The 17,085-nt window shown below is 54.4% G+C and overlaps 4 protein-coding genes across 4 annotated transcripts; 3 read left to right on the top strand and 1 right to left on the bottom strand.

Annotated features, from left to right (window-relative positions):
• Positions 1–39: 39 nt before the first annotated feature.
• CGCA056_v001206 (uncharacterized protein) lies at positions 40–1,219 on the top strand (the record flags this gene model as incomplete). The annotated part of the gene is made up of 3 exons (XM_037316467.1): positions 40–162; positions 214–414; positions 464–1,219. 3 exons carry the CDS (start codon positions 40–42, stop codon positions 1,217–1,219), a joined length of 1,080 nt encoding a protein of 359 aa, XP_037185139.1.
• A 375-nt stretch (positions 1,220–1,594) lies between these two features.
• On the bottom strand, positions 1,595–2,628 carry CGCA056_v001205 (uncharacterized protein; the record flags this gene model as incomplete). Its single annotated transcript, XM_037316466.1, has 2 exons — positions 1,595–2,518; positions 2,572–2,628. The coding sequence occupies 2 exons, from the start codon at positions 2,626–2,628 to the stop codon at positions 1,595–1,597; spliced, it is 981 nt and encodes a 326-aa protein (XP_037185142.1).
• A 4,272-nt stretch (positions 2,629–6,900) lies between these two features.
• Positions 6,901–8,644, top strand: UBP1-1 (Oligouridylate-binding protein 1; the record flags this gene model as incomplete). Its single annotated transcript, XM_037316465.1, has 5 exons — positions 6,901–7,266; positions 7,398–7,493; positions 7,545–8,192; positions 8,252–8,381; positions 8,445–8,644. 5 exons carry the CDS (start codon positions 6,901–6,903, stop codon positions 8,642–8,644), a joined length of 1,440 nt encoding a protein of 479 aa, XP_037185081.1.
• A 3,979-nt stretch (positions 8,645–12,623) lies between these two features.
• On the top strand, positions 12,624–15,514 carry YAK1 (Dual specificity protein kinase YAK1; the record flags this gene model as incomplete). Its single annotated transcript, XM_037316464.1, has 5 exons — positions 12,624–13,382; positions 13,442–13,641; positions 13,705–13,864; positions 13,920–14,658; positions 14,712–15,514. 5 exons carry the CDS (start codon positions 12,624–12,626, stop codon positions 15,512–15,514), a joined length of 2,661 nt encoding a protein of 886 aa, XP_037185136.1.
• Between the last annotated feature and the right edge of the window lie 1,571 nt (positions 15,515–17,085).

Genomic DNA, 17,085 nt, shown 5'->3' with positions numbered 1-17,085 from the left:
TGCACCTCACCACCACACGGTGCATCGTGTTCGCCCATAATGGCACCCAAACGCAAGCGCAAGGCCACGGCCAAGACCTCGCAGGCTCCCAAGGACCCTGCTGTGACCTTCTTGGCAGAGAAGGGTGCCGCCAGTAACTATCTCCAAGCATTGCCTGGAGAGGTACGTGTGAACCCCCGAAACTGGGACGAGACAAATTGACCCGGCGTGCAGATCCGCCTGATGATCTACTCTTTGGCAGTAGTACAAGACGAACCCATTCGGCCTGTCCAAATCGAACACAGGTCCAACAAGTTCAAGACTGCTTCACTGCTGCCCAAATCGCGACAACAAGCAGTATGCACCTTTACCAGCTTACTTCTAAGTAGTCGATTCTTTTATGACGAAACCTTGGCCCACCCGTTCTTCTACAGAGTAAGTCATTTCAGAGCTTGGCGTTGGCGGTATACTGACATGGCGTCAGGAAAACGAGTTTGCCTTTCCTTCAGTGACATCGTTGCACATCTTCCTTTCGGCTCTGACGCCAGCTCGTCGCTCTTCGCTATGCCAAATACGCCTCGGCATCATCTCGTGGTGGGGGGTTTGCCTGCACGGAGAAAAGGCTGTGTCACTGGCAGCAGACATGCTGTCTCACTGTACCTCGCTGCGAAGTCTGAAGGTCGACATCGGCATCACCACCGGCATCTTGTATCCGACGCCAGCGACATGGTTCGCAAACCGTCGACAATCGGGGCCTACTTCCTGCATGATCAGTCCCAATTCCAAGCCATGGGCTGCATTACGACGCATTAGAAACCTACAGCGCTTTGAAGTGTCAATGCGATGCCGCTTCTGCGAAGATTCTCTTGTTGCTGGCTTGATATCGGGTCCTGTTATCTGTCAAAGCCATCAATTCCACAAGGACAGAAATAATCTGGAACAGGAGATACAACTTCTTCATGTCGCCTTCTTGGAGATAGCAAAGGATGTCTGCACAAAAAGTGCAGCGATCCCTGTGAGCGGAAGGCGACTGACAGAGGTCCTGGCCGCTTCAAGACTCGACTTTTACGGTGAAGATAGGGTCCGGCAAGATCTACAGGCCGGCATGGTATCCAGCAGAACTCGAGGACGGATGAAGCGTCTGGAGACCGCAGGCTCTATTAATGGGGTCATACCCGGTGCCAAACTTAACCCCAAGTATCTCGAGGTGGATGAGTACCAGGGCGAGGAGGACCAGTAACACGACAAGAAAGAATGAGGATGAGGGTCAAGACGATGGTACTAAGAGAAATGATTGGGCAGTGCCGCAGATAGAGATAGGGATACCAGGTAGATAACGACAGCCGTATCTGATACCAAAGGAATCCTCAGGATCCGACGCCATTACGAAATGAACGAAGCAATGCTCCCATAGTGCCGTATATGGAGATGGGCACTTTCAGCCAAACTCGAGGCGACTGCTCCATGAGGCACACTACCGGCTTCCAACACCCTCCTAGAACCCTGCCAAGGCCCACGTTCTTCGTACTGCGAGGCCACCCACAAACCGTAAGAAACACACCTGGCCAAAGACGCCGACACTCCCAAGAAAAGCAAAAGACTCGTCTCGTGGTGGTCACTGTATCCCAAAAAAGGCATCGTCGAACTTGCCATGCTCCATCTCCGTCATATCGCCAAAGTACATATCATCGAAGGTGCTGCCATCTCCACCGTCGCCGCCCATGTTCATGTCGAGATCCATTCCATCGAGACTCGTGTTGCCATCGAGGTTGAAGAGGTCATCCAAGTTTGTTGAGTCCTGCTTCTCCATCTTGCCTTCGGCAGGCTTTTCCTGGCCGGCTACCGCCGGTGCCGGCGCACTTGCTGCCGGTGCTGCTTGTGCTGCTTGTGCTGCGGTGTCGACTTTGGCGTTGTTGACATTGTCCGGCGGGAGCAGGTTGTCGAGGGACAGGAGATCGCCGCCCATCTCGCCAGAACCGAATGACATATCCATGGCGGCGTCTTGAGACTGGAGTTGGCCCTGAGAGTCGTTATTTGGCGGGGCAAGACTAAATGTCATGTCGGTGAAGTGGAACTCCGAGTTGCTTCCTTCCACGCCGCCGCCGCCCGCGTCTCCTCCCAGGCCGAATAGATCGTCCATCGGGGCCTCGGGGGCGCCAGACTGCGGAGGCTGTGTGGCAATAGGTTCGGTCTTTACCTCGGGCTTCACGTCTCCCATGGGCGCCATCATAGCCGGAGGTGCCGGTGCCTGCTCCTGCTTGATTGCCTGCGCAGGCTCTACCGGCGGCTGGAAGCTGACGCCCATGTCGGGGAAGGGGGCCATCGATGGAGCCGCGCTCGGCTCTGCGGGGACCCTATGCGGGCCCGAAGCTTGTGTGAGCTGGGCCTTTTGGTCGGGAGACGGCTCCCCGGATGAGGAGTCGAGGTCGATGGCCATTGGTGACTTTGTCTGCGCATCGACCGGGGCCGGTTGTTGAATTGGTCTTCTTGCCTCCTGTATCCTGTCCAGATCTCTTTGCAGAGCTGCCTTTGCTCTGATCTGCCGCATTGGTCAGACAAGACACATCCCGACTTGACAGAATAACGACTTACAATTTCGCTCTCCAGGTCATCCAGCTTCCAGTGGAAGCTTTCAATAATTTCCGGCATCTTTGTTTGGAGGGAGATGTGAGCTTGAAGCTGGTGCTTGCCATCCTTACCCCAGGCTTTCAATGCCTTTCCTGTTTGTACGAGCTATAAAGAGAAGGAGTAAAGTAAGCAGCAGTCTTCCCAATCAGTCTAGATAGGTGCAATTAACCGCGTCATTGATGAGCCCATGAAGAGCCTCTGCAGGATCCATATCGGCCGGCTTCGAGGTGACCATCTCAGTGGGATGTACCGGCCGAGCCCCAGCTTATGCGGCCAGGTATACAAAAGCTGTTCGAGCTGGTCGAAAGGGTGAGAAGTATGAAGGTCTCGTGGAAGTCGGCCTCGTCAAGTCGAGATGTGTTGTGACAAGTCGCTTCGATGCTTGAAATGATGTCCGAATTGATGCCGAACCAAGGATTTGGCAAGCAGATGTGGATGTGAAAATGGCGTTCTCAGTGAAGCCGTGTTCAACACAGTGAAAGCCTAGGCCCCTAATCTGCTATGACGATAACTGAGAGTGAATGTAATTGCTGAGCGCTGTAAGTGGCACTGATTCGACAAGTCGTCAATGTTTGATGTCGTTTGAAGCTGTCTACCGCCAACCTCCGACCTCAATGGCGGGGATACGTACCGCACGCAGAAACAGACGATGAACGGAGAGGCCCGAGCAGACAAGGTGGGTCCAGTGCCGAGAGACTGCAGCCTCAGGCTCAACCAATCGCTGTAGTCCGCGCAGTTGCGCTAACGCACCCGCTGTTGAGCTCTCTCAGCGCCAACCTGTGGAAAAAGAAGCGACCCTGGCAGCAGTGACCCCGCGCATCCAACACGGCACGGGTGTGGACGCAGACGTGGGATATTCAGGCGGGCACGGCGAGCAATTGTACTGCGCGGACTGGCAACGCCATATCGACCGTGCCTTACCTAAGACCGCTAGGCACACTAGGTACCTTAGGCAAGCACCGCCGTAGGGCATTTCCCCTCTCCCTGATCGCGCGCTGTTTGGTTGTGTCTCTCGTCCCCCACACTTGCCTTCCATGCATCAGATCAAAATCTTGGGACGAAAGGCAATTGAAGGAGGGGAGGGGGGCTTTCAGTCGACTTGAAACATGGAAATGCCATGTGGGAAGCTCGTGTCTTGGTCCCTAGAATCGAAAGCTAAGGGCAACCGGCTACGCTCCTGTGAGAATCCCGGCCTATTTCAGCGTAACGGCGTGTCCCGACTAGTATCGTCTGCTTCTGCCCAGGAACGCTCTCTCCCGTATCCGTACTATGCAACTCGCTACAGAACGGCTAGTGTTAGAAGTATGAGCAGCCTTGCGCGGGGATGCTAGACCCCAAGGAGGGGAGCAATCTGCCTATCTAGTATTCGCTCGACAAGAACCAATCAACTCGATGCCTTTCCGGGATGCAAAGCAGAGGCTCTCAGATGTCGTTGAGGTAACGGTAAACGGAGGTATGGATAGCCCTATCGGCGGCGCGATGCAGTGGATTAACTTAGCTGATGAGTGTTCGTCCCATCCGTGCCGGGAGCCCTTCTCCCGGGAGATTGGTCGTGTCCTGCAACACAGTTTCGTAATCCAAACCCTCAGTCACAGATGTCTCTTTCTTATGCGGCATGGGCTGGCTGCGAATTTCCTCTAGTGGGAGGTGTCGTGAGGCTCAATGGCCACTAGAAGCATCTTGCAATCTCCTAACCTCATCTAGTGCCAGTGGACACCTCTCCTTCTTGTATCAAGAGCCGTCTTTCTTGGACACTAGATGTCCAGCGTCGCCATGCGGCGCTTAATTGTTCGTTACTCGACCGTAATGACCGGGGATGGACGAGGCAGGAGTGCGAAGACAAGAAAAAAAGGTAAGTGACCGAGGCAGGACCAGGAATATCCCATCTTGACGGAATCGTTCGATTTTGTGAGGATTCCATCATTTCTGCGCTAGTCGTTAAGCCCCTTCCTATATCGACTTGTTTGCAGCCAGTGTTCCATACCATGGCCGGGGCTTCCATTGACTCGAATATTGCTCGTCAGCGCACGCATTTCATGCCTCATTCGAGCTCATCTAATGGTGCTTCTTAGCGGTTGGCGTCCTCATCTAATGTGACGCATTTGAGCCACCGCGAATAGCCGACCCCACATATACTATGGGATTAATGCTGCCTAGGAATATGCGTCGTCTTATGGCCACCCTCACGGTCTTCAGTACAGTGTGTCCCCGAGGGAGCCAGTTGATTATGGGCAAGCAAATCGCCGTCGCCGTCGCCTTCGCCATCGCCATCCCAAGCGGCCTTGCCTGGCTCGCTCATGGGCTGTCGTTGACAGCTGTGCGGCATGTCTTCATGGTGTGATGCGTAAAGTTCCACGTTGTCAGTGTATGTCAGTGGCAGTAGGTGGCTTCATACCAGAGGAGGTCTAGCGTTAGTCGCTTAGGCTGGATCTATCTGTTGCAGCAACACCCCTTTTTTGCTGCCATCCCATCTGCTCACGCCACAAGCCCTGACCTACCGGGAAGCTCGACCCAAGTGCCCTCGACATTCGGGGCTCGGCGTTGAGTGCGGGATGCGACAAGTACAGTGTACTCGACGTCGGCGGCAAGCAACAAACAGACGAAGGAGGTAAAAAGCCCATGCCGCTGAGTGACCAGCGACTGGCACCCGGGTTTTAGGAGCACCACCCTGGGCCGACTGGGAATAGGGGACAGCTGTGTCCATTGGACAGGCTCGCAGGACAGGCAAATGCCTGGCACTGGGCTGGGCTGGGCTGGACGAGACCTTCAACGGGCCAATCTTGTCTTCTGGGGCCGGTGGTGGGGATTGAAGACCCATCACATCCATATGCTGAAATCTGGAAGTGCGCTCAGAGGAGGTACCTAGGTAGTGTTGGAAGAAGAGTGCAGCTGTACTGAGGTAAGGTAGGCAGGCACCCGGTAGGTAGGTAAGGTCGTACCTTCGACAGCAGGCAGGTAGGTGCCAGGTGTGATGCTGCGCGCGCTGGTGCTGCAGCACTCGATCCTCGTCCAATTGCACGTTGAGAAGGACGGGATATGCACCGGAGGCGCTGGGAAAATCTGGTTGCACACTTTGCATCCTGCAGGGCTGCGTGGGGAGGCAAGTACTCATGTGAGACCAGGTAGGTAGGTAAGGTGAGGATGTGTGTAGTGAGCTTCGCAGGCAAAGTAGGTAACGTATAGGTAAGTAGTATAGACAAGACAGGCAAGGCAATTTGGTGTTGGGTTGTTTAGTGCTCCAATCCTGGGATGATGAAAGTCCCCTCATTGCCCTCTTCCCATATGCTCCCCTTCCCCTCCGCCGGCCAGCCCCCTCCCCATCGTAGAATCTCCTCTCCTCCTCCTCCTCCTCCTCCTCCTCCCCTCCACGTCCACCAGCAACCTCCTCTCCCGTCTCTCTCCTCGGATCGGTTTTTGTCGCAATTCCTTTCAGGGGTTTCCAGTCCTCTTCTTTCCTGCCTGTTTCCTTGGTGCTCGTCTCCGCTCATCATTTCAAGTCGTCTAACACCGGTGCAAGTACGCCACAGCTGGAGCTACCACCCGCAGCAACGGCCGGTACAGCAAGCACACAGCACACAGCACAGTCCAGCGCAGCGCACTCAAAGTACTTTGGAGCTTCTCAATCTCGGCATCTCTCTTATCATTCGCCCTTCCCCTTGTCTCTCTATCCGCTTGAGCGTCTGCCTCTCTCTGTCTCTTGTCCTGTCACGTTGGGTCGACGTCCTTTTTAGCTGCCACTGCTCATCCCGTCCCCACGTCCACATTTTTTCCAAGAGACTTTCGGCTGCCTTCCACCTCCAAGTCAGAGTCAACTCAAAAGTCGTTTGACCCAGACCGCCAAAAGACTCGACCTCGACCTACCTCCTGGCACTGGGACGAGTCGACACGCCAACAACAATTCGACTCCTCTTCCTAATTGTCCCCATCTCTTTTCTCTCCCTCTCGCTCTTTTGGCCTTGTTGCTTTGCCTTGCGTTGGGGTTCTAGGGTCACGTCAGACATTCGGGGAACACTCTTCAGTACCAACACCACCACCACTCCCGCCCCTCCTTACGCCACTACCCAGCTACGAACAATCGACCGCCTGCTTTTCGAAACGACGAGTTTGCTGCTTCGCTGTTCCAACTGTCAGATTGCGCAATAGACTGCTCCAGACTCTGCTTCTTGAGGTTTCTGACTATTTGCCCTAATATTGCTATCGACCGTCAGTACACACGAAGTCGGCGCGGTCCCAATCAATCTCTCGAGATCCAAATCGTCGCGCGATCGCATCCTAATACCGAACGAAGGGACAATGGCCGACAACGGTGCTCCCAACGCGGCGCAGCTGCCCCCTCCTCCTCAGCCGAACGCCGGTGCGCCAGGCTATGAGAATGGTCAGAACGGCCAGTCCAACCCGGCTCATATGCCGCCTCCGCCTCTGCACATTCCCCAGAACACCAACCCGATCCCGACTGCCGTCACATCGCCTCTTTCTGGCGTTGACAAGATCATGTCGCCTAGCAGTGCCGGGGGATTCGGCCGCCGCGCGGCTCCCGAGCCTAACAAGCGGGCGCTGTACGTGGGAGGCCTGGACCAGCGTGTCACTGAGGACGTTTTGCGTCAAATCTTCGAGACGACGGGCCATGTTCAGAACGTCAAGATTATTCCCGACAAGAACGTGCGTATTTGATCCGTGTATACACTGTGGGCGGAGATGCCGCTGGCTCCGATGAGTTTGGCGTCAGCTCTGGAAAAGCCTTCTGCTTCTCCTTGGCCCTTGTTGGAAGATTTGCTAACTTTGCGCCAAAGGCAAAGGGCTACAACTATGGTTTCGTTGAGTACGATGACCCTGGTGCCGCTGAACGCGCCATGCAAACCCTGAACGGAAGACGTGTTCATCAATCCGTATGCATTGCCTAACCCCGCCATACCACTCGGAAACTGACCGATTAACAGGAAATCCGAGTCAACTGGGCATACCAGTCCAACACCTCCAGCAAGGAGGACACATCCAACCACTTCCACATCTTTGTTGGCGATCTTAGCAACGAGGTCAACGATGAGGTTTTGACGCAGGCATTTTCCGCCTTTGGTTCTGTCTCGGAGGCCCGTGTCATGTGGGATATGAAGACTGGACGATCTCGTGGGTACGGTTTCGTGGCTTTCCGCGATCGTCCTGATGCCGAGAAGGCTCTGAGCTCCATGGATGGTGAGTGGCTCGGCTCACGCGCCATCCGTTGCAACTGGGCAAACCAGAAGGGTCAGCCATCCATCGCACAGCAGCAAGCCATGCAGGCTATGGGCCTGACCCCCACGACGCCATTTGGTCACCATCAGTTCCCGGCTCACGGCGTCGCCAGCTACGAGGTCGTTCTCGCCCAGACGCCGTCGTGGCAGACGACCTGTTATGTTGGTAACCTGACTCCCTATACCACCCCCAATGATGTCGTCCCGCTTTTCCAAAATTTCGGCTATGTCGTCGAGTCTCGTTTCCAGGCCGACCGCGGGTTTGCCTTCATCAAGATGGACAGTCACGAGAGCGCGGCCATGGCCATTTGCCAAATGAACGGCTATAATGTTAATGGACGTCCTCTGAAGTGCAGTGTAAGTTTGGATCACCCCAAATCGAATTGGAGAAGCAGCACTGACGTTCTTTTGTGAAGTGGGGCAAGGACAAGACTCCCAACCCTCAAAGCGCTGGCTTTGACCCCTCGCAGCAGGCCTACAGCCCGCAGAGTGCCTCCGGACCAGGCTACCCCGGCACCCCGACGGCATACTTCCCTCAGTATGGTGGTATGTGCTCGAACTCGGACTACAGCTCGCGCATCGGTTGGGACTAACAACATTCTCATTCAGGTCAGTACGGCGGTCAGCATGGCAACTTTGCCGGCCCGACTGCTCAATCCCCGGCCGGTTACGGAGCACAGCCGATGGGATACGGCGGACCCCAGAGCGCAGGAGGCTACGGTCGTGGTCAACAGCCACCCAATGCCCAGTGGCCCCAGGGTCCTCAGGGACAGAACTTCAACAACGGCTTCGCCGGATACCAGGGCTAGATGTTCGAAACGGCCTTGGTGGCAAGCCAGAGCGTATCGCCATGCGTGTTGGTCGAAACAAGCACATCTCTCTCTCTCTCTCTCTGTGTCTCTCTCTCTCATGCTTGCGCGCATACACAGCGATTGCCGGGATTTAGGGGTATCTTTGAGGAGTTCTTGATGTTTTTGGTGGCAGAAATGGCATGACCAACACATCTCCCATGTTTTCCAAAAAAAAAAAAAAAATCATTTCTTGCCAAGGCGTCTCTCTATCTCTCTCTGCCTCTCCTTTCATCTGCGATGAGGGACATGTGTCGGTTTCTCTTGTGTGAGCACTTGGAGTGCGATGGGGCCATTATGTGCATTTTCCGGAATGTTCTTTACTACGTCTTCGTATTTTCCTTCTACGGCCTTGAGTGATTCCCAACAAGTCACAGATATTTCTTCTTTCCTTACGCGGTCATTTTCTCTCAACCTGTCGGGGTAAGAGGCAGACTTGATATGCTGTTCCGTTGACATAAAAGTTTGCTACTTTCTGTTCTCTCATGGATACCTCTTCAGCATGACGAATCTGTTGGATTGACGAGCTTATGACACAACTTTCTTTTCTTTTCTTTTCTTTTGGACCCAAAAACCCATTTTCTTTCTCACTCATGCGTGTGTGGTCCCAGTTACTTGGAACACGCCCCGGCCCCCTCCCCTCCCCCTTTTAGATATGTACGAACCAGAATCAGACTGGAGAAGAGAGGAGAGGTGCAGTTTGGGGTTGCTGCGATGTTTGTGTTGTTTAGGAAGTGTGGAAGGCGACAAGCGATTAGCGAGTTCGTGCGACAAGATGAGAAAAGGCTTGAAACAACGAGAAAAGAAATTAAAGAACATTGCAAGACATTCGCCGAACCTCAAGGCGGGCTAGCGGTTGATGTTAGAGTGCATGGTGAGATCTACGTGACAGCATTTGTATTGGTTGAGAGGATGGTGTAACGTCCGATTGATGCTTTTCAGCGCGAGGGACGCGAAAACTTGCTACAGATGCTTTTTGGAGCCAACTGAATGCCGCAGAGACTCCCCGTGTGTTGGAATCTAATCATTGTGGCACACCGGTATCCTGGATAACAGCCACCCAAATCTAGCCTACCTATTCCTTCCCGGAGAACCCTGCGAATGACGACACGTATGGGCAGGGGGAAACAAAACAGCGAGAGAGAAGCTGCCCAGCAGTTCTGGGACTGACATGTCGTCATCTGCAAGACCATCACTCCTGCCGGTTCCGCTGATGTGTTTTTGGTGCACAGCTCTCTAGCAGATATCTTGAGAAGAAGAGAGTAAGGAAATACAGATATACCGTATGCTTTTATCTGATCCCGATTGAGTCAAAGGGGTTCTTGAGGAGTCGTTACTGCTGTTGCCCATGTCATAAAACTTACCCTCAACCCACCTTCTGTGCCTTGCCAGTCAGGTAAAGTAGCGAGCGAGGCGAGGGTCAGACAGCTCACATAGGTACTGCAGTAGCGCAGAGCTGCGGCCCACCTGCAGGAGCTTCTCGTGCCTTCTTGGGACGACTCGACCTTGAATTTTCCTTGATTCTTGGCTGGAGGTTGAGTGATAAGGAGCGTGAATGATACAGGAGGCAAAATGATGGTCGTTATGACCGGCTCGCTCTGAGACCATCAATTGCTCCATGTACGGGCACCGCATTCCGCAGTCATCAGAGCTCTAGGAGGTTGTCGCTCTTCGCCTGAATGGAAGGTACATCGCCATGTGGGGCATATCTATCTTCTTTTGGTGGCACGCAGAGCAAATTTGGATGAAGGGCGGCAGCATCTGCAGCGACGGGGGACTGATGAAGAATCGGTGCGGCCCTTGCTTGTGCTTTCTCACTATCCGTACGGAGCACCTTACCTCACCAAGGTCTGCCGTGGACAAAAGGCTCATCTTGTTCAACCCTGCTCTGGTTTCTAAACAGCGACAGGCTTTCTGACCAAGAGAGAGCCAAGGACCAAGATTAGTCTCTGGGAGCAGCAGGGTTGTTAGCAGACGTCTCAGCTTCCCTTCCGTTTCCTTGCGCTGGGAGCGGATATTCGGAACCGTTTGGCACGTTGGGCTGGGCTGGGCTCGGCTTAAGGTAGCTAAAGCAAACCCACATTCGAGTGCTTGGGGTGCTCTGAGCGGCGCGCAACGCACACACTCAGGGCCATTGGATCAGATGCACATCAGTCAATCGTTGTTTCCAGGCCAGACTGGACCCACGTTGTCGGCGCCGTCGTCGTCGTCGTCGTCGTCGCAAAGTCACAGCTAATGAACGTAGCCTCCTCTGAGCTGCAAACGCCGGAAGAGGCCAAAGGCAACTGTATAGCTTTCCTCATGTCCACGAACTGAAATGCTTCCGTGATGGTGTAGAAGATGGGAAGCTTCCCAGCATCCTGTCCACTCCTCTCCACCGCGCACCGGCCAACCCACCCTTCACTGTTGAGTCTCCCTGACTGCTGCTTCATCGACTCGCGAACCCCACATACACTTCACACTCGACACCCTTGTTAAAGCCCACCCACCCGCTTGCTTCGTCTCTAACTCACTATCTTACCTTGGGCCTTTGCGCATCGCTGGATGGCCTGTGGTAAGTGTCATGAGTTGTCTGACATAGGGGAGCTTGACAAGCAGCCGTGTTTGGGCGTCCATCTGCTGGCGTCCACTGCCAAACGCGGACAGTAAGGTCGGGTCCTTGTAATTAGTGTGTGTAGCTTAAGATCAAGCAACACAACGCTCGCTGCTCCCGTCAGTTGACATTGTCTGCCGCACAGCAGCAATTGGCCGTGTTCCCCGTCTCTGCGCTGTCCTGCCTGCTGCTTTAATTGCTTCCCGCCTCCATTGTGTTGTGTCTTGCTGTCTCTCTCCCTCTCCCGCTCTCTCTCACGCACACACACACACACACACACACATTCTCTTTCTACCTCTCCACAACCAGTCAGTGCTTGTCCACACTTGTTGCGACTGTATTGCTACGGCCGCTCTGTTTTCCAGTGATCATCGTGGCCCGCGGACGCTCGCATCGCATCCTTTCTCTCCCACCACATCCATCACTGCCCCCTCCCCCTCCCCCTCCCCCTCCCCCATTTCGCGCCCTTGATGTCAGCTCCTCGTGCTCCTCCACCACCACACCACAGCCCCGTCGTCAATCTACGTGGTCCTCCTCCATCTTCCGCAAGCCCATCGGTTTCTCTGTCGCCTTCACGGCCACGTTCGTTTCGCAAGGCTTGAGACGGGTTTATCACTACAGGTTCCCGAGAAAAAGAATACCGCCAACCTCCCGCTTCAAACTTTATTCCCACGACGAGAGTTTGGGCTGACACAGCCCAATTCCCCCCGAATCTTGTCCTCAGGGCTCGACTGCGGCGACTGCCACACTCCGGGCTTGGTTTGCATCAGTATTCGAGCCTGAGCTTGAGCCCGACCACCAAGTCCTGCCGCCTGCTTAGTGCCTCACTCCAAGGTGCTGCGACAAACCCGCCGTCGTCCCCCATCCTCACTATTCCACCCTCCCGCGTCCTTGCCCGCGGCGCAAGTCATCGCACCGCATTTCACTGCGCTGAGCAGTCCCCAGCAATAATAGCACACACACACACACACACACACACACACACACACACACACACACACATCAGGCGCCACCCAAGACAGGCCACCCATCCACGACGGCATTGTCCTGGGAGCCTTACATACTTACCTACCTTGCCGGTCCTGACCAAAGCGACTCGCACTACTGCGTGCCTGCGACCTGCCCTCCCAACCTTACCATTCCCAGCGCAGCCAGTCGCCCGGCCCCATTTGTCCGCCTAACGCGTGCAGTCAGAAGCCAGCGACGACATCAGCTCAATTACCCGGCCCCGATCTTCTTCCTTTTCACATCACCGACGACCGCGCATTCGTCCATCTTTCAATCCAACCGATTTCGATCGACCGTAACGCTCCCTTTCCTCCGAGTCAACATCGTTCCTCCTCCGCCATGGACTCCCAGTGGCAGCAGGGCTATGCCGACTCGGCCGGCACTGCGAGGAGATACAATGGCACTGGCGCCCAGATGCCACGGGGAGACTACAACGGACAGCAGGTTCCCCAGGGCCAGCCTCCTGCCGGCTTCAAGTACGATCAATATCAGAGCCCTGGAGGTATCTCTTCTCACACTGCCAGCGCTGCCACCTCCCCCATGTCCACTCCCCAGATGCGCGACGGGAACGGCGACATCCCTATGCACGATGTGCAAGACTCATACGCTGGAATGAAGTACCCGATGAGACCTCATCATCAGTCCCATCTCTCAGGCAGTCGGTCTTCCACGCTGTATTCGTCCCAGGAGCCCTCAGCTGCTGCCCAACGGTATTCGCCAATGGAGGCCCTGTCCCCCACCTCGCCTTACGCGCCCAAGTCCGCACAGAGTCAGTTCGCATCACCTCCGGGACAACGACAGTCCCCGACGAGACAATCCGACTATCTCCCACAGAGCCCCCATTATGGTAGTCGCCAGCAGGGACAGCAGCTCCCCCCTATGTCTCCCTACGCCTCAGGCCATGAGAATTATCCGTCTTCCACTGTTGCCGCCCTCGACAGTGCTTTTGCCGCCGACCCCAAATCACCGCGACGCCCGATTCCTCAGAGAGGACCTGCTCCCGAATTCAGACCATGCAGAGGGCCGACAGACCTTCGGCCAAAGGTCAGCTCGCAGCCTCCTTTCCGCCGTGCCAACCCGGAAGGCGGATTTATCAGTGTAAGCACAAATACCCCGCGATTGCACCACATCCGAGCCTTGTTAACCCACTCTGCCAGCCCCTGCAAGCGCTCACGGTGCACCTGCCTGCCACTTACAGAATATGCAACCCGAATTTCAAATACGAATCCTCGCGTAACCCCCGTCGAGTCCTAACGAAGCCAAGCAAGGGCGTGAAGAACGACGGATACGACAACGAAGACAGCGACTACATCCTCTATGTGAACGACATACTGGGCTCTGAAGAAGCTGGTCACAAGTGCGTTTGCAATAAAAAGTGAACGGATACGCGCCGTTTGGATGGTACTGACCTGTGACACAGGAATCGGTACCTTATCCTCGATGTTTTGGGTCAGGGCACTTTCGGCCAAGTCGTCAAGTGTCAAAATCTCAAGACTCAAGAGGTCGTGGCTGTAAAAGTCATCAAGAACCGCACAGCATACTTCAACCAAAGTATGATGGAAGTGTCTGTTCTGGACCTGGTAAGACAATTCCCCTGAACTTGACTTGACCCTAGCGCTGACGTTTATTTTCCAGCTCAACACCAAGCTCGACAAGAACGATGACCACCACCTTCTGCGACTCAAGGACACTTTCATTCATCGCCAACACCTGTGTCTGGTGTTCGAGCTTCTCAGTGTCAACTTGTACGAGCTGATTAAGCAAAACCAGTTCCGAGGTCTAAGCACGACTCTCGTCCGCGTTTTTGCCCAACAGCTCCTGAACGGCCTGGCACTGCTGAACAAAGCCCGTCTCATCCATTGCGACCTGAAGCCGGAGAATATTTTGCTCAAGAATCTCGAGAGCCCCATCATCAAGATTATCGATTTCGGATCCGCATGTGACGAACGCCAAACAGTCTACACCTACATCCAGTCGCGTTTCTACAGATCTCCAGAGGTTCTGCTGGGACTTCCCTACTCCTCTGCCATCGACATGTGGTCACTTGGCTGCATCGTTGTAGAGCTGTTTCTGGGACTTCCTCTGTTCCCCGGCTCCTCCGAGTACAACCAGGTTTCCCGTATCGTAGACATGCTTGGAAACCCACCAAACTGGATGATCGAGATGGGCAAGCAAGCTGGCGAGTTTTTCGAGAAAAGACAGGACGAGTTTGGTCGACGAACGTATCAGCTAAAGAGCATGGAGCAGTACGCCAGGGAACACTCGACAAAGGAGCAGCCTAGCAAGAAGTACTTCCAGGCGAACACTCTCCCGGAGATTATCAAATCCTACCCCATGCCGCGCAAGAACATGAAGCAAAGCGAGATCGACAGAGGTGAGCCAGACTAGTTTGGGCAGCCTATGTACAAATACTGACGTGAAGCACAGAAATGAACAATAGAATCGCCTTCATTGACTTTGTCAGGGGTCTATTGAACATCAACCCTCTGGAGCGTTGGTCGCCGCAGCAAGCCAAGCTGCACCCGTTTATCACCCAGCAGAAATTCACTGGGCCATTTGTACCGCCGATGAACCTGAAGTCTAGTTCTCTGAATAGGTCCCCGGCACCGGGTACTCAACAGCAGCAACAGGCTGAGGCTTTGAGCAAGCAAAGGGCACAGGCGGCTCAGGCACAGGCGAACTCCGCCGCACAAGGAGCTTATGCCTCAATGGCTGCACAGTACCAGCAGCCGGGACACTCCCAAGGCACTCCGATGTACGGGAACAACATGTACTCTCCAAGCAACGCCCACGCAACTCAACCACCGCCATATGGTGCGCAACAAGGCGGGTATGCGCAGATGCCGATGGCTCAAGCGCCGCAGCAAATGCCACCCGGTCCTTACGGCAATGTCTCCCAGCAGCCTGGTCTCTACCCCCAAACGGGAATGCGGCCCCCTCGTCAACGTGCTTCCACCATGGAGCAGCAGCAGAGTGGTATCCCCATGGCTATTCAACGTGTGGCAAGTCATCTTGACCCGAGCCAACCCATCCGACTGCAACCCAGTCCAGCGTACTACCCCCCTCCTGCTGACGGAGGTATGGCTGGTATGGACAACACGCCTGGTCGGGCAGGCAGACGCGGGAGCCGGGCCCAACAAGGTGGAAGAGGCAATCGGGACTTTATCCGCAACCTCGAGGAGCGAACGTTGGAGGAGGGCTTTATGGGTAACCAAAACCCATGGCACTGATTTCGGTTAGATGACTGCCGCACAATCACCTCAAATCTGCGTCTCGATGTCGCCACGAGCGACACCGGCATTATTTGTCGGAAGTGGTCTGCGAGATTAAGAGTCTTCAAACTAGGAAAGCCCTGAAATTGACGCGTCCTGGTGCGATGACATGGTCAGTGTAGAATAAGCCCTGGTCTGCGAGATGGAAGCTGGAATGATGTATGATACCCGAGGGCCTTGAGAACCAACTTACGGGCCGTTGTTGTCGTATAAGGCCTGTATGCGTGGATAGAGCTGTTGAGAGGCGGGCGCAACGACATGAGCTGGGATGGGCAACGAGACGCAATGCACGGGAGCTTTGATGGGATGATGCACGAGTAGGGAAACGAAAGGCAGGGGCGGCGGGTCGTTAAAGGAAGCGTCTTGCCTGCGGAGAGGCGGAGGGCCTCGACGACACCGGACTTGAGAGAAGACTCTTAACCAACAACCCCTACCGTCCTGGGTTCTCACGGGTGTCGGATACGGCAGGTTGGTTTTTACTCTTGTTGTTTTACTAATGCGGAAGCGATGCCAAAGCCAGCCGCGATGGCTTCTTGACATAAATCTGCCACCTGTGTCCTTTCAATACAATGCTGTAAGCAAAGCTGGCGCTTGATGGGCCGAAGTGAAGATCATAGATCAAGGTACCCAGTGAGACGATGTAAACCGGCTTCAGCTTGAATTCGCAGTGGTCCCCCAACCTCTGGTCATCAAGCCGTCCGGGTCGTTGGACCTCGAGTTTGTCAGTCACTCCACGGCTTTGAGCCCCAAGGAAATCCACTTCGCATCACGACTTCAAACCAACTTTCCAGAAAATCAAGCATCCATAAACAGCAGGGCCGATTGCGAACCGCGCATCCTCGCCATCCGCCAAAGTGCCGTACGGACGAAGACACAGAACTCTTCCGTGGATTTATCGAGCCGGTGGAAACCTCATCGACCGCCGCCAACGTGGAGTCGATGACAATCTCTGACAACGGAAACTAGGAGAGCCAACCCTTCAGCAAGTCGCCGGGGCGCTCCGTGATGAGCACTTGAAGGCAGACCACAAGTTCGGGATCACCGTCCTGATGCAGCTGGAAACGATTGAAAATGGGGATTGGGTATTTCGCACACCGCAAGAGAAGCAGATATGGGACAGAGACGCAAGTGATGTTTACTGAAGACGGGATTGACACACCACTCAAGCACAACTATTGCTTTCAAAGGGAAATGCTGCGACCATCACGTTATAGATTAGTTCAGTCAGAAGACTAAACTTCAACATTATACGATTAGCTGCAACGCCATGTGCAAAGTCCAAGCAACGGAAACAAACATTGGCATGAAAGAAAAGCAACGGAAGCCACCGAGAACGTTATGTTTTCTGGCTTGCCCCAAGAAACTGTGGCCCCCTTGCGATGAGACGGCCTATCTCTCCTGTGGTAATACAATGTACTTTGATATCGTCGTTGTTGCTATCGTTGTTATTGCTGCTGCTGTTGTTAGTGTCGTCTTCGCCAGTATTGTGATCATTGCTACTACTTATTTCTACTACTGTATTTGAAAGG

Source organism: Colletotrichum aenigma (assembly GCF_013390185.1).
Source record: "Colletotrichum aenigma strain Cg56 chromosome Unknown KSG_Cg56_contig01, whole genome shotgun sequence".
NCBI lineage: Eukaryota > Fungi > Ascomycota > Sordariomycetes > Glomerellales > Glomerellaceae > Colletotrichum > Colletotrichum aenigma.
The sequence above is the reverse complement of the archived record's forward strand: the minus strand, read 5'-3'. Positions and strand labels throughout refer to the sequence as shown.